The 17,609-nt window shown below is 38.5% G+C and overlaps 1 protein-coding gene across 1 annotated transcript in view; it reads right to left on the bottom strand.

The window, feature by feature from the left end:
• The window catches only part of DIAPH1 (diaphanous related formin 1), a 94,663-nt gene that overhangs the window by 15,557 nt on the left and 61,497 nt on the right, over window positions 1–17,609 (bottom strand). The window contains 1 exon segment of the mRNA XM_080672904.1: window positions 3,333–3,431. Coding sequence (XP_080529030.1) covers window positions 3,333–3,431 — 99 coding nt within the window.

Below are 17,609 nucleotides of genomic sequence, written 5' to 3'. Positions count from 1 at the left end.
CTTTCCAGGTGTGTCCTTTCAGGGTGAGGGTCTTCAATGATTGATTCGTTATCGCCGGGTAGGGGGTCATTATTCAATGTAGCTGGTTTTGAGATTAACCTTCATGCTCCTTGTCTGGTTTTGCTACTTTTCTGGGCCTGGAGCTAAAATACAACTGAGGCCTAGATGTTATCTCTCTGGTCAGGGGGTCCAAACCATATGACCAGTGATATGCTAGGGCAGGAAAGGTCACCCTGGGGGCAAGGTCCCACTCTACGATTGTCCTTGGCTAGGCATCTGAGGCTTTCTGCCCTGGTGACCTTCTGTACCTGGCCCATCGTTCTTGCTCGGTGCCCCTTAAATAGTAATAGCCTTCAAAGCACATGGTTTCAATTGTAACTCATGCTATCTCCTAAATTCCTATCTCCAGCCAGAACTTCCTCCTGATTTCTATACCCAAATTCCTAATACACCCATCTTTTTGGAGGAGTTCCACAGGCACCTTAAATTTTACCCTAAAATTAAGTTAATCATTTCTACCCACTACCATACCACCTCTCATCATGCCTCCCACCTACCACCTTGTCCCAAGACAAAACTACTCCTGCTGGATTTTCCATTTCAGTAAATGGTATGTACCATCCTCGGTAGTGATGTAAATCTAAGAAAACATCTCCTTTATCCCCTCAGTCAATCACTGAGTTCCATTAATTCTATCTTCTTATCTTCCAGGCCCTGATCACCTCTGATCTAGTTTATTTATTTATTTATTTACTAGAGGCCTGCCTGGTGCACGAATTTCATGCACTGGTGGGGTCTCTGGGCCTGGCCTGCGGGATCGGGCTGAAACTGGCTCTCCGACATCCCCTGAGGGGTCCCGGATTGTGAGAGGGCACAGGCCAGGCCGAGGGACCCCACCAGTGCACAATCAGGACTGGGGAAGGACGTGGGAGGTTGGCCAGCCGGGGAGGGACTGCGGGAGGGCTCCAGGGTGTACCTGGTCTGTCTCGCTCAGTCCCAATTGGCTGGACCCCAGCATCAAGCTAACCTACCTGTTGTAGTGTCTACCCCCTGGTGGTCAGTGCACATCATAGCAAGCAGTTGATCAGCCTTAGCATATCATTAGCATATTATGCTCTGATTGGTTGAATGGCCGACCAGACACTTAGCATACTAGGCTTTTATTATATAGGATAGGGTTTTTTTAAATTGACTTCAGAGAGAGGAAGGGAGAGGGAGAGGGAGAGATAGAAATATTAATGATGAGAGAATCATTGATCAGCTGCCTCCTATATGCCCCCTACTGGAGATTGAGCCTACAATACCAGCCGAGCACCTCTGACTTAGTTTAAAGCAATAAAATAACTCACCCCTCTGCCTACAAACTTCCCCTACTCTAGCACTGCAGCCTCAAAATCACTGCTGGAGTAGCCTTTCCAAAAATCACATAGAGTTGTATCACTCACTTTACTGATTAAAATCCCTTCAGTAACTTCCATAACTTTCAGGATGAAATATATACTTCTTAGCCTAAGCCTACCAGAATTTTGTTGTTGTTAGTCCTCACTGGAGGATATATTTTCCATTGATTTTTAGAGAGAGTGAGAAGGAGGGAGGGAGGTGGGGAGAGAGAAAGAGAGAGAGGAAAACTGATGTGAGAGAAACACATCAATTGGTTGCTGCCCGCATGAGCCCCTATTAGGCCAGGGATCAACCTGAAACCAGGTACGTGCCCTTGACCAGGAATCAAATCCGAGACCCTTTGGTGCGAGGGCTGATGCTTTAACCACTGAGCACACCAGCCAGGGCTAAGCCTACCAGACTCTTTTTGTAGTTCCTAAATTGCACAATGTTATCTCATGCCTCTGCTTCAGAAATATTGACCGCTCTGCCTGAACAAGCCAGCCCTCATGCTTCACTTACTTCACTGTTAACAGTTTTTTCAACTCAGATTAAGCAGTTCAACCTTTAGAATGATCTCTAGCATACTGCCCCCACTTGATTTAGATGACCCTTTTCCTAGTGCTCTCACAAGCACCCTAGTACCCCTCCATCACAGCTCTTATCATTCTGTGCTATTAGCATTATTTCCTTTTCTATCTCCACCCAAAGTGTGGCTCATGAATAGGAACTATGTCTCACTCAGTTTTTTATCCCCAGCACATAAGAGGCACTTAATAATTCTTGAATCGCTAAATTACATCTCCTACCATCCTACCCTAAACTAATCTCAATCCTCTTCCTGAATTCTGTTTTCCATATCAATGTCACTCAATTGGAAATAATACTGCACTATCCCACGTCTTATATCATTTTCTAAAATAACAATTACTCATATTTTGTTCCCAGAGATAAACCTTGGGAGGAGGAATTATGTCACATTACTTTAGTCTCCATAAAAGGACTTACCCACAGACTATTTAGTACAATTTGTTCACAGTGATGTAAGATTATATAGCCAAGAACAATGTAAAGGCTTACTGCTCTCATTGTATCACTGACTTCACTTATGGGTATGTGTACTCATTATTTGTGTGACCTTTGCCAAGTCACAATAGCTCAACTTTAGTTTCTCATTTGGAAAAATGGGGACGATAGCTATATCGCATGTTTGTGAGTGGGTTTTACGGACTATATATCCTTTCATCTCTGGAACATATGCCTCGTATATGCCTAATAGAGCTTGCAACATGGCAGATCTTCAAATATTTGTTGAGCAAATATTTAAATCTATGTTTTTTGGGAGATCAACAGTTGAACAAAAAATGAACATATATTCTGATCATCAAATAAGTACTACCTGTATCAACTTTGCAGAGGAATCTCTGGCCTGAAATTCTGCCACCAATCAGAGTTATGGGTATAAGTAGCAAGTTCAGAACAGAACTCTTTTGAGTTATTGATCTGACTTTGAGAAGTCCAGGATTTACATTATTTATCCTAAACCACATAATTATTTTAGATTTAACTGAAGTCAAGCCAACACCTGCATTTAAGAGGAAATAATTAAAAGAAAGTAAGAAAGAAGAAAATGTACAGTAGTTGGAACATTTGTGGGTACAGTAGAAACAGTAAGGGCTTTGAAATAAAAAAAATCCAAGGTTCAAATCTTCCTAGCTACATGACTAGGCAAATTCCTAAAAATCTTAGCTTCTATTTCCTTGCCCTACAACTATATATTAACAATTTTGCAAAGCTTTGAAGGGATTAAACAAGATCGAAAATTCACTATGCAATGCCTGGCACATAGCAGGAACTCAACAAATGGAAGTTTCATATCAAGGGACCTTAGAATTAAGCCCTTAGAAGAAATCCTTCACATTTCAGGTAGTTCAGATCATAGAGTTACTTACAGAGATTCTGGGCCGTTTTTGAATCCAACACCTTTAACTCTTTTACTTTTTTCTTTTGTACAGATTTCTTTTCTTCTCCACCTTCCTGATCTTTCTTGGCTAGAAAGGAAAGATTAGAAAAGCAACATTAAGGACAAACCACATCTTTGCCACTAGTGTTCCATCCTGGAAAGGCCCCTCTCACCCTCTCTATTAGCAATGGTCTATTATATTCCTTCAAGGCAAACCTCCTCTTTAACCACCCACCCTTCATTACTGACTTCCCCCTCCAACTATAAAAAAAAACCCTCATTTTCATTTTTAATAGTTATCAATAATGCTTTCCCACCCACATCTTATCTACTTGGAGGGAGCAGCAAACTTTCTGTAAAGGACCAATGTGGTAAATATTTTAGGTTTTGTAGACCATATGGTCTGTCTCAGCTCTGCCACTATAGCATGAAAGTACTCATAGACAATACATACACAATATTGTTGTGTTCCAATAAAACTTTATTCACAAAAACAGGTGGTCAGCTCGAGGGGCTATAGTTTGACAACCCGTGTACACAAAACTCAGCGTTTATTCTTGTATTATTATTTATTAATTATTGTATTATTTTCCATATGAACTGTAAATCTACAACTATAAACCCCTGTGTATGTGTATGAGAAAGAGAGAGAGAGAGAAAACATTTCATCCAAAAACAGAATAAACATTTTTTCAAATGCTCACATATCCAAGAAAGACCATATCTGTGCCATAAAAATCAATAAAATAGATAAACATCTAGGAAGACTAACAAAGATAAAAAGAGAGAAGACAGGAATGAAATGGAATATCACTTCAGGTCCTGAAGCCATGAAATGGATAATAAGGGAATACTACAAACAACTTTGTACTCGTAAATTGGACAACTTAAAAGAAGCGAACCAATTCCTCAAAAAACAAAAACTACCAATAGTCAACCAAGGTGAAATAGATAACTCAACACTACTTGAAACCACTTAAAAAACTGAATTCATAATTTAAAAAGGTTCCTGTGAAGGAAATCTCCTGGCCAAGAAGATTACACTAGAGAATTCTACCAAACATTTAAAGAAAATGAATGCCAATTTTACACTATCTCCCCCACTTCATTTTATGAATGCCACTGAATTAACTTTAAACAGTTAATTTTATGTTATTTGAATTTCATCTCAATAAAATAATTGGTAATTGTTTAAGATATTAAAAATCACTAATTAAATCAGTGAAATTTGAATATGGATTTATATTAGATGACAGTAATATATCAACAATAAATTTTCTAAATGTGATAACTGAACTGTAGTTATGGAAAAGAATGTCCTTGTATTTGGGAAAGGCATACTGAAGAATTTAAGGATAAATGGCCATGATATCAGCACTTATCTCAAACAGTTCAGTTAAGAATAAATAAATAAAAGAATACAGTAAGGAAATATAGTCAATAATACTGTAATAAGTATGTATGATGCCAGGTGGGTATTGGAAATATCCTGGGGTATACTTAGTCAAATATGATTATTTACCCACTATGCAATACAACTGAAACTAATAGAATATGATCCTGAATGTAAACTGTAATTGAAAAATATCATTTAAATTTAAAAAAGAATAAAAAGGAAATGTTCATAGCAGCATTATTCATAATGGCCAAAAAGTGTAAAAACCCAGTGTCCATCAACTGATGAACTGACAAATAAAACGTGGTATATCTATACAATGGGATATTATTCAGCCATAAAAAGAAAAATGGAGTGCTGATACATGTGACAACAGCATGGATAAACAGTGCAAATATGATTAGTGAAGATGCCAGATACAAAAGAGCACACAATGTATGATTACTTTGATAGAAAATGTCCAGGATCGGCAAATCCATAGAGACAGAAAGTAGATTAATGATTGCCAAATAGGGAAAGTGAAAATGGGAGTGACTGCTTAATGGATTCAGGGTTTCTTTTGTGTTTTATGAGAATGTTCTAGAATTGTAGAGTGGCAGTGGTTGCACCACTTTGTACTATATAAAAACTATGGAGTTGTACACTATTTTTATTTGTTTTTGGTTAAGACTCACCGGGGGATATTATTTTCCATTGAATTTTAGAGAGAGTAGAAAGAGAAAAAAATCGATGTGAGAGAGACACATTGATTGGCTGCCTTCCGCACCCGGCCCCCGTCAACCGGGGCTGAGGATTGAGCCTGCAACTGAGGTATGTGCCCTTGACCAGAATCAAACCCAAGACCTTTCAGTCTGTGGGCCAATGCTCTAACCACTGCGCAACCGTCTAGGGCTGGAATCATAGACTCTTAAGGGTGAATTTTATAATATGTGAATTATATCTCAAATAAATAAATGCGTGCACACACACACACATACACAATGGATCAGAGATCGAAATGGAAAAAGTAAAACTATTAACTTAAAAGAATTTGGAAAATTTTTGCAGTATTGTCCTAACCGGTTTGGCTCAGTGGATAGAGCGTCGGCCTGTGGACTGAAAGGTTCCGGGGTTCAATTCCGGTCAAGGGCATGTACCTTGGTTGCGGGAAAATCCCCAGTAGGAGGTGTGCAGGAGGCAGCTGATCGATGTTTCTCTCTCATTGATGTTTCTAACTCTCTATCCCTCTCCCTTCCTCTCTGTAAAAAATCAATAAAATACATTAAAAAAAATTTTTTTGCAGCATTGGGGTAGGCAAAGATTTCTTAGAAACAAAGAAGTGCAAACCATGTGATAGGAAGAATCCTAAGTTGGCCCCCAAGTTTCCCTCCTCCTAGTGCACATACCCTGTATATAGCCCTTCTCCTTGAGTGTGAGTGGGCCTGACCTACTCTGGTTAGCCCTTTTAAACAAGGGTTTAGAGATCAGAGATAAGAGAAGTCAGAGAGAGTCAAAGCTCCAGCAGACACTCTCCTGCTGTTCTTGGAGAAGCAAACTGCCATGCTGTGGAGAAGGCCACATGGCAGGGCATAGTGGGAAGCCTCTAAGAGCTGAGAACAGCCCCTACCTGATGCCCAACAAGAAAACAGGAATCTATGTCCTACAATCATAAGGAACTGGATTCAACCAACACATGAACTTGGAAGAGGACACTGAGCTCCTAAAAGCAATGTGGCCCAGCCAGAACCTTGATTTCAGTTTGGTATGACCTTCAGCAACGGATTCAGCTAACTTGGATTCCAGACCCACGGAAACTGTGAGATAATAAATTTATGTTGCTTTAAGCCACTCCTTGTGATAATTTGTTACACAGCAATCCTATATAACGAAAGGTTAATATGCAAATCGACTGACAGGCGGAACAACTGGTCACTATGATGCACACTGACAACCAGGGGGCAGACGCTCAATGCAGGACCTGCCCCCTGGTGGTCAGTGCGCTCCCACAGGGGGAGCATTGCTCAGCCAGAAGCCAGGCTCATGGCTGGTGAGCGCAATGGCGGTGGCGGAAGCCTCTCCCACCTCCACGGCAGCGCTAAAAATGTCTGGCACAGGGAGCGGGCCTAAGCTGTCAGTCAGATATTCCCTGAGGGCTCTCGGACTGTGAGAGGGCGCAGTCTGGGCTGAAGGACCCCCTGAGTGCACAAATTTCATGCACCGGGCCTCTGGTAGAAAATAATGAAAAACATTAAAAAATTTTACAAACTGGATTTCATCACAATTAAAAACTTTTCTTTGAAAGACACTATTAAGAAATGAACATACAAGCCATAGACTGGGAAAAAATGCTTGCAAAACATGTTTGGTAAAGGACTAGTACCCAAAACATATAAAAAATTTTCATGACCCAACCATAAGAAAACAAAACCAATTTTTAACAACAGGCAAAAGATTTGAGCAAACACTCCACCAAAAAAGACATAGATGGTAAGCACATGGAAAGATGCTCAACATCATTAAGTCTTTAGGACTATGTATTAGGAATTAAAACTAAGCTCTAACCCATTAGAATCACTAAAATTAAAAAGCAAAACTGATGATACTAAGGGCTGGACGCAAAATACCTGCAACTCTCAAACACTGCTAATAGAAATGGAAAAAAAAACACACACAAACCCACACAAAACAGTACATAAAAACAAAAAAATAGTACAGCTTCTTTGGAAAGCAGTTTGCCAGTTTCTTATACAATCAAATACACATTTATTGTAGCATATAACCCAACAATCCCATTCCTACATATTTGCCCATGAAAACTGAAAACAAATATGTCCATACAAAATCTTATATGCAAATGTTTCTATTGGCTTTATTCATAATTGCCAAAAACTAGATCCAACCCAAATGTCCATCAACTAGTAAATGGATATAATACTCAACAATAAAAAGGAATGAACATGCATACCACATCATGGACAAATCTCAAATACATTAAGATAGGTGAAGGAATACACCTTTAAAAGGCTACTTAGTGTATGACTCCATTTATATGACATTCTGGAAAAGACAAAACCCTAGGGACAGAAAACAGATTAGTGGTTTCCAGGTCTGGTGGTCAGGAAAGAGAATGAACAAATGGGCAGGAGAGAACTTTTTAGAGTGATCAAAATGTTCTCTATCATGCTTGTGATAGTTATATGGCTGTATACATGTCAAAAAATCATGTAACTGCACACATAAAAAGGGTAAATTTTACTATATGCAAATTATACTTTAATAAACCTGACTAAACATATTGTATCTTCGAGTCAATAAAATATAGTAAATAGGTCTACAATAATTATGAGAGTGATATTGATAGAAGAACATGTGAAGTTCTTAATAATGAATAAAAAAGTAGAGAGATTCCATAAATAAATACAAAACATTTAGTACATGCTAAAGTAGAAATTTAGATCAATGAAAAAAGGATGGTCTAATCCAGTGTTGGTAAAGACCTGAAAGTAAATATTTTAGGTTTTGTGGGCTATACTGTTTAAGGTGCAACTACTCGACTCTGCTGGTGTAGTATGAAAGAAGTCATAGACAATATGTAATCAAATGGGCATGGCTGTGTTCCAATAAAACTTTACTAACAAAAATGGGGTGGCCATAGTTTGTTGACTCTGGGTCTAACCAATAGTATTGGAAAAACGGACTCTCCATTTTGAAGAAAAATAATTAGATATTAACTCTATGCTATTCATAAAAATAAATTCCAGATATATTAAACATCTAAATGTTAAAAATAGAAGTACAATTTTGAAAAAATGAAAAATTCCCTAAGAATAAACACAAAATCAAGATGGTACATGACATTTTAATTGTTCAATGTTGTAAAAATCATCATAGAAAGTATGAAAAGAAATGAGAATTTGCATTTCTAGTAATGGAGTCAAATCTCCTGTTAAACACATCTTAAAATGCCAATGTAATGTTTTTAAAAAATCACTCTAAAAGCATGGAAGAGTTGACAAGATGGTGATGAACTATTGCCAAAGAGGTAAGCAAAACACCAGAGCACTGTCCCAATGCCAGTTTGATGGCTTCGTGCGCTAAGAATGGACAGGGGTCAAGGTCCAGTTTCTGTCTAATGTGGAGACTCTCACATCAGACTCTCACTTCGTTAGCTAAGAACCCAAAAGGCTACATCCTCAGAGTAAAAGTGAACACAACAGACTTGCAGTTGGAAGCCCTAGAAAGCCTATATTCTAGAACACAGGGAACCAGAGATAGATCAAGCCTTTCCAAAACCACAAACATCGGCACAGCTCACTCACTTGACTGGATTAAGGTGATCAGCTCCCACTCCCATCTGTTTAGAGAGGAAAAACCAAATAGGAACAGACCAAGGAATGATCCAGACATTGGAGCTAGCCAACAAGGATTTTAAAGTAAATATAGTTAACATGTTTAAGTATATAGAGGGGAAAATAAAAATAGATGAAGATGGAGTTCACCAGATAAATAAAATTTATTTAAAAACTAAATCAATGGACATTCTAGAATTAAAAACTATTATAACTGGCCCTAACAGGTTTGGCTCAGTGGATAGAGCGTCGGCCTGTGGACTCAAGGGTCCCAGGTTCGATTCCGGTCAAGGGCATCTACCTTGATTGCAGGCACATACCCAGTAGGGGGTGAGCAGGAGGCAGCTGATCGTTGTTTCTCTCTCATAGATGTTTCTAGCTCTCTATCCCTCTCCCTTCCTTCCTGTAAAAAATCAATAAAATATATTTTTTAAAAAAAGACTATTCTAACAAATTAAGATCTTGATAACTGGGTTTAACAGGAGACACAGTAGATGTTAGTGAATTGGAAGACAGGTTAAAAAAAAAAAGATACAAACTAAAGCACAGGGATAAAAGATGAAAAGCAACAAAAAAGAGTGTAAGGGACATGTGAAAAGGACCAACATATGAGTAATTGGAGGCCCAGAATTAGACAGAAGCAGTTAACAATATGGTAGTATGCATGTAAAAATTTGTTAAGAGGGTAGGTCTCAGATTAAGTGTTCTTACCACAAAAAAAAAAAAAAAAAAAAAACAGAAACAAGGGGATATAAGAAATCTTTTGGAGGTAATGGATATGTTTATTACCTTAATTGTGGTGATGATATCACAGAGTATGCATTTGTTCAAACTCATCAAAATGCATATATTAAATACCAGTATGTGCACATTTTTGTATACTAAATATCTATACTAATAAAAGGGTAATTTGCTAATTAGATGAGATAGACCGGATGTCTTCCTGACGTCCTTCCTGACAAAGAGGGGAGCGTGGCCGGCCTGCAAACCGCCTGGGGCCCTTCACCCAGGCCGGACCCGCCCCCCACAGCGGGGACCTCCAACCCATTTGGGACCCCTTTCAGGGCAGGCCAGCCAGCCCCCACCCATGCACCAGGCCTCTATCCTTATATAATAAAAGGGTAATAAGCAAATTGACCCTAACAGCAGAACAACCGCTGGACCAGTCACTACGAGGCCCACTGACCACCTCTTGGTCCTTTTCCCCAGCCAGCAGGCTCCGATTGCCTGATGGCCACCCGCGGCGGGGTGGGACCGGCGAGCGGGCGGGAAATGCCAACCTCTTGGTTCCTCATCCCCCACTCCCCCACCGTCAGGCACCCATCACCTCATGGCGAATGGGGAACTGGAGTGGGTGGCGGTGGGGAGAAGGGTCGGCTGTGGGTAGCTGGGGAAGATGGTGCACGGGGCCCCAATACTTCAATAAAGCTGGAGAAGAGGTGGAAATATTGAGTATTAAATGTCATGGAGCATGAGAGGAGCCACAGGCTTTCAGTCTAAAAGGGAAACTTTAGAGAGATAGGCAGAGAGATATGCTGAGAGTAAAATATTAAAAATAACAGAAACAAAACACACACACACACACATACACAAAAAATGGAGTGCTGTGATATTCACTGGCAGGAACTTGAAAGCAAAATAAAATGCCAAAAAAAAAAAAAAAAAAGTAGACAGAAGCAATAAGAGAAAATAGCCGTGAACTTTCCAAAAGTGAAGAAACACTTCAACATACAGGTTCTAGATACTCAGATAATCCCAAGGATTAATACAAAGAAAACTACACCATGGCACATCATCACAGTAAAACTGTTTTAACCAGAGAAAAAAAATTCTCTAAATAGCAGTGGATACAATATATTACCTTCAAATGAACAACAATAACACTGACAGTGGAGTGTTTTTGTTTGTTTTTTAAAGAGGAAAACATGCCCAGTGGTTAGAGCATCAGCCTCCAGACTGAAGGGTCCTGGGTTCAATTCCCGTCAAGGGCACATGCCCAGATTTCGGGCTCAATCCCCAGTAGGGGGCGTGCAGGAGGCAGCCGATCAATGATTCTTTCTCATCATTGATGTTTCTATCTCCCTCTCCCTTCCTCTCTGAAATCAATAAAAATATATTTTTTTTAAAAAGAGGAAAACAAAAATACCCTTCAAAAATATAGGTTAAATAACAATATATCTAGACAAAAACAGAGAATTAATTATCAATTCACCTGAACTAAAATAAATACTAAAAAGAGTATTTATTCAGGCAGTGGGGAAAAAATTATGCCAAAAGGAAATACAGAAATGCAGATAAGGAAGAAAAAACACTGTGTTTTTAAGTGAATATGGATATTACAAAATAATAGCAAAATGTTTGTGGGGTTTAAAACATGTAGAATTAAAATGCATGACAGCAATAACTCAAAAGAGAATGCGTAGTGCATAGAGTTAAAATGTTTTAAAGTTCTAGCATTACCTAGAAGGTTGTAAGTTATCATTTGTATTAGACTATAGTAAGTCAAGCATACATATTGTAATTTCTAAGGTACCCCCAAATGTATGACTAGGGGAAATGTGAAATAATAAAGTTTTAAATGAATCCAAAAGAAGGCAAGAACAGAAATAGGATGTAAGTTACAAAAAAAAATCTAACAGAAAACAAATAGCAATATGGTATACATCAACTCAAATGGATTAAATATTTTGCAGTGAAAAGACAGATTACTAGACTGAATTTACAAAACATACACACTAACTATGTTCTGCTTGCAAAAGACACACCTTAAATAATGCCAAAGAAATGTAAGAGGTAAAATAGTAGAAAAAGATATGCTAACCAAAAGAAACCTAATGTAGCTATACTAATAATCAGATAAAGATTTCAAGTCTAATAAAGCTAGTGCTTTGAATAGACACAACTCATAATGATAAAGGGTCAATCCACAAGATGTAATAATTCTAAGTCTAAATATATCCTAATTTTGCCCTAACCGGTTTGGCTCAGTGGATAGAGCGTCGGCCTGTGGACTGGAAGGTTCCAGGTTCGATTCCGGTCGGGGGCATGTGCCTTGGTTGCGGGCACATCCCCAGTGGGAGGTGTGCAGGAGGCAGCTGATCGATGTTTCTCTCTCATCGATGTTTCTAACTCTCTGTCCCTCTCCCTTCTTCTCTGTAAAGAATCAATAAAATATATATTAAATAAATAAATAAATAAATAAATAAATAAATAAATCCTAATTTTGATAATTATACTGTGGTTATGGACCTGTTATTGTGAAATGCAAACCAAAGGATAAAGAGTTATTTATCAGTTTTTAATATATCAAAATGTCAAAAACCTTCCCTTTGAGATGAAGAGCAAGAAAAAAATATTCAATATCACCACTTCATTAAACAGCACTGACTGGAGGTCTGAGCCAGTGCAATAAGGCAAGAAAAAGAAACACAAATTCTAAGAATCAGAAAGGAAGAAATAACACTCATTTGAAGATGATGATTGTCAGTATAAAAACAATCTAAACAAATCTATGGATAAATTATGAGCAAATAAACAAAAAGAAAAAATAATCATGTAAAATATGAAATATCTAGAAATAAATTTAATAAAAGTTGTGCAAGACCCCTCACTATGGAGGAACATAGCTTTATTGAAAAACATTAAAATGGTAAGTAAATATAGATGAATAATTCATAGATTAAAAGACTTAATAATGTTAAAAGGTCATTTCTTTCCAGATTGCTTCATATAGTCAGTGGAATAAAAATCCCTACAGCTTGCCCTAACCGGTTTGGCTCAGTGGATGGAGTGTCGGCCTGCAGACTGAGGGGTCCAGGTTCGATTCCAGTCAAGGGCATGTGCCTTGGTTGCGGGCACATCCCTGGCGGGGGATGTGCAGGAGGCAGCTGAATCGATGTTTCTAACTCTCTGTCCCTATCCCTTCCTCTCTGTAGAAAATCAATAAAATATATATATATTTTAAAAATCCCTACAGGTTCCTGTTTTTATTTTTGTTTTCTTCAGGTTTGTTTTTTTTTAAGTTGACAAGATGATTCAAATTTGTATGGAAATACAAAGGGCCAAGAAGAGCTAGGACATTCATGAGAAAGCATCAAAAAAATAGGAGATATCAACATATATTATAAAATCATAATAATCAAGATCATGTGGTATCAGCACTGGGATAGACAAGATGACCAAAAGAAGAGAGTACAATCTAGAAAACAGACCCAAAAGGAACTATTCACTTAAAGGCTCTTGATATAGCAGACTGAGCATGTCAAATGACTGGGAAAAGAACATACTTCCCAATAAATAGAACTGGAACTAAGTGTCCATATGAAAAAAAAAAAAAAAAAAGAAAGAAATTGCATCCAAAAGCAAAAAAATCAATTAAAAACCTTAATGTGAAAGGCAAAACTATAGGATTAATAATCTTAGTGACTAAAAGACTTCTTAAACAAGACACAATATGTATTAGTCTTAAAGGAAAAGATTGATAAGTCTAAGCACTTTTTCTTTTTTTTTAATGTATATATTTTATTGATTTTTTACAGAGAGGAAGGGAGAGGGATAGAGTCAGAAACATCGACTAGCTGCCTCCCACATACCCCCCACTGGGGATGTGCCCGCAACCAAGGTACATGCCCTTGACCGGAATCGAACCCGGTACCCCCCACTCCGCAGGCTGACACTCTATCCACTGAGCCAAACCGGTTAGGGCTAAGCACTTTTTCATAAAAAACTTCTGTTCATCAAGACACCATAAAAAAAAGGTGAAAAGAAAAGCTACAGAGTCAGAGAAAATGTATGTGATACACTTAAGTGACAAACAATATCTAGAATATAGAAAGAATTCCTTTTGTTTGGAATATCACCATTTGCAACCCTAATGAACTAATAGATCTATGCAATGAAAATCAATAGCTGCTAACATCACAGCAGGAACAACCAGTCATTATGTGCCCTCTGAAGAGAAACCTAATTCCTATTATGAAGTCTTGGCAAAAAGACAAACAGAGCCTGATTCTGACTGAACCTCTAGATTCAATTACCAATTTACAGTAAATAAAGGACACAGAAACTACACTACGGGAATACAATTACAAAATCCATATTATGGGAAACTCCATGGGACAAGTGATATAGTTTTTACAATAAATGAATTTTAAGAAAAAGAAGAAGAACCTATAGATTAAGAGAGACAAAAATGACATTTTAAAATACAAACAAAACTAAATTATAGTGTTCAGTAATATAAACTTGGGTGATAAAAAATAAAGAAGTGATTGCCAATCAGGACAGTGATTCTCTTAGAGGGGAAAAAGCATGGGGGTTCCTAGGTTTTCTAGCTCCTGACATGTGGCGTTTACAAGGGTATTCACCTTGTAATAATTCAAAGTTGCATATCTGCTCTGTGTAGCTTTCTGTATTATTATTATATTTAACAATAAAAAGTTTAAACATTAAAAGAATACCTAGCCCAATGGGTGTGGCTCAGTGCTTGGGTCAACCCATGCACCAAGAGGTCACATGCCTGGGCTGTGGGCTCGATCCCAAATAGGGGGCATGCAGGAGGCAGCCAATCAATGTTTCTCTCTCACTGATGTTTCTATCTCTCTCTCCAAAATTCAATAAAAATACATTTAAAAAAAAGAAGATGACCTAAGAATAAGATAATGATAATTTGGAGGAGAAAAAGGAAGGGTAGTAAGAGAAGTATCATCCTCACTTTTCTAGCAGGGAGGCAATCGATAAAAAAATCTTCCATTTATAAGTCAAGAAAAATAGGCAAAAGTATATTATTTTTTAAAGTATTACTATACAACAGAGAATGACTGTCACTGCAACTGATAAAAACTTTTTTTTTTTTTTTTTTTTTTTTTTTTTTAAAGAAGGGGTTAGCATTCCAGGTAAGAGATGAGGGAATGACAAGGTTAGAGCAAGGCTGAAGACAGACAGAAATAGATGGATTTGAGAATTATCTCATAAAAAGAATCAAACAGGCTTGGTGTAGACAAATATTGAATTCTAGTTTAGTAGATTTGTTTCGAAGTGGTATGAGTCAACAATACTGAAAGAACTAATGCATTGTAAAACAAGCAAACAAGTAAATACGTTGTGCTTAACAGGAGCCAGGTAAAAGCAAACCGTGGTGTTATGTCAGGATAGTGGTTACTCTAGGTCAGGGGTGGGAGGATTAAGTCACCAGTTGAACTGGAACTGGACACAAGGAGTTTCTAGTTCTTAGTAATGTTCTGTTTCTTGATCTGGGTGTTGATTGCATGGATATAAATTTCATTTTTAATTTTGTGAAAATTCATTGACATATGATTTGTACACTTCAACTTGAAATAAAGAAGAAAAAATACACACACGATTTTGATTATAATATAAATACTACATATACAGTATAAGTAAAGACTACAAGGGAACATGGACAAATCGATTTGTTAAAGGTAGTAAGACAGTGTAATTATGTGTACATTTTTTTAAGTTGTCACCCACCAGGGAACTGAGAACGAGAAAACAGGCAAGGGTCTGGATACCACCTATAACAGTTTCATATCCTTAGACAGCTGGCTGTGCTTATGCTTTCACACTGGGTTGGGGGAGGGAGGGACCCCAAGGACAACCAGCAACAGAGTCAAATATAGAACCCATAGGATACTCCCATTAGCAGCTGTCTCAGCGCTGTTAGAGGAATGGTGCATTAATTCAGCATACAATTTTATAGCTTTTAACATATAACCTATCAATGCTTGGGTTTCAGCCCTCATTTTGCCAGAGCAAGGATGCAGAAGTAGGTACAGACAGCTTCTTAGCACAGAGTAAAGGAGGAGAATCTTATTTGCAAATGTCTATGACTCTCTGCTGAAAATACAGAAAAGAGACCCTTATCACTCAGTTGACTCTTTGGTAAAAAGGTGAGTTAGAGCCAGGATTTCTAGCACATTTCTAGTAGCTGCAATCCTGACCTCTTCAGCAGATTCAAAGCACTTTTGCTAATGGGAACTACAGCTTCCAAACTGGCACACAGCCAATCTAGTCTCCAAGGACCAGACTTCACAAGCGCCCTGCCAGCCTTGCCAAGAGGTCAGACCCTGCCACTTCCCTTCTGTAACCTGTGCCCTCCCCAGGAGCAAGGGAACAGACTGCCTGCTGTGACTGCTAAAAGTCAGAGTCACTGACCTATTTCGGGAGGAGGAGAATTGAGCATCAAGCGAGAGCTTTCATCTCATCATGTGTATATAAGTCAAACTCAGGGGTAATCTCCAAAAAGGTCATGGGGAAGAGTTGGGATGTTATAATGCTGAAGCCATGGAAGAATTTTCAAAAATATCCACCCCCAAAATTGTATTTTTTTCTTTTTATAAAACAGTCTATGAAGTGCTGCTAACGCATTAGGTCTGATGAGGGAGACAGTGGTAGGAAGACCAAGCTGAGGATCTGGAATCACCCTAAGGATGCAGCTATTACACAGCAGGTAAATCCAGTGTCCCAAAGCTTAACAAGTCTTTAATTCCTAGGAAAGACCATGGTCCACTTCAACCATGTTCTCTATTAACAGAAGTCTGCAAACTTGTCTAAAGACTTTGGGCAACAGACCACCATGTCAGAGAAATAAGCTACTTTCGCCCTAGCTGGTTTGGCTCAGTGGATAGAGCATTGGCCTGCGGACCAAAGGGTCCCAGGTTCAATTCCAGTCAAGGGCACGTACCTGGGTTGCAGGCTCCTCCCCAGTCCGAGCCCTGGTTGGAAATCGTGCAGGAAGCAACCAATAGATGTGTTTCTCTCACACTGATATTTCTGTCTTTCCCTCTCTCTAAAAATCAATGGAAAAATATCCTCAGGTGAGGATTAAAAAAAAAAAAAAAAAATGAGCCACTGTTCCAGTAAGAGACTCCAGCCCTTCCTCCCCCTGAAGGCTGCAGAGCATTGCCCTTCACTTCCTCTGCCATCACCTCGGGGGGTGGGGGGGGGGGGAAACCCAAAGATGGGAGGCTCTGCTCTATGAAGAAGAGAAGTCTGGCTCTGAATCTTCTGTGTCCTAACCTGAGAGATCCTCCCTATTTCCTTAAGAAATTAAGTCTATAAACAAATTGCAAGATTAAAAAATGAGAAAGACAGCACAAAGTGGAAAGAGAAATAAAGACACATCAACCAAGTGCAATGTATAAATTTTGTTTGGCTCTGATTCAAATGAACAAATGATTAAAAAATTAGTACTATATGATAACAAGAAATTTAAACATTTTAATATCTAATGATATTTTTTAAAGCCCTTATTTTTTTATACACATTCTGAACTACTTAAGAATTAAATGACATGACTAACTATGACATACTTTAAAATAACTGGGATGGCAAGGAGGGAGGCTGATGCAGGTAGACAAACAAGACTGGCCATGAATTAATTTCTAAACTGGGTGATGGAAACACAGATATTCATACTATGCCCTTTATATGTATACTAGAGGCCCGGTGCACGAAATTCGTGCACTGTGGGGGGGGGGGGTGTCCCTCAGCCCAACCTACACCCTCTCCCAATCTGGGACCC

The sequence above is a fragment of the Plecotus auritus genome, assembly GCF_963455305.1.
Source record: "Plecotus auritus genome assembly, chromosome: 6".
Lineage (NCBI taxonomy): Eukaryota > Metazoa > Chordata > Mammalia > Chiroptera > Vespertilionidae > Plecotus > Plecotus auritus.
This window is presented reverse-complemented; position numbering and strand designations above follow the sequence as displayed.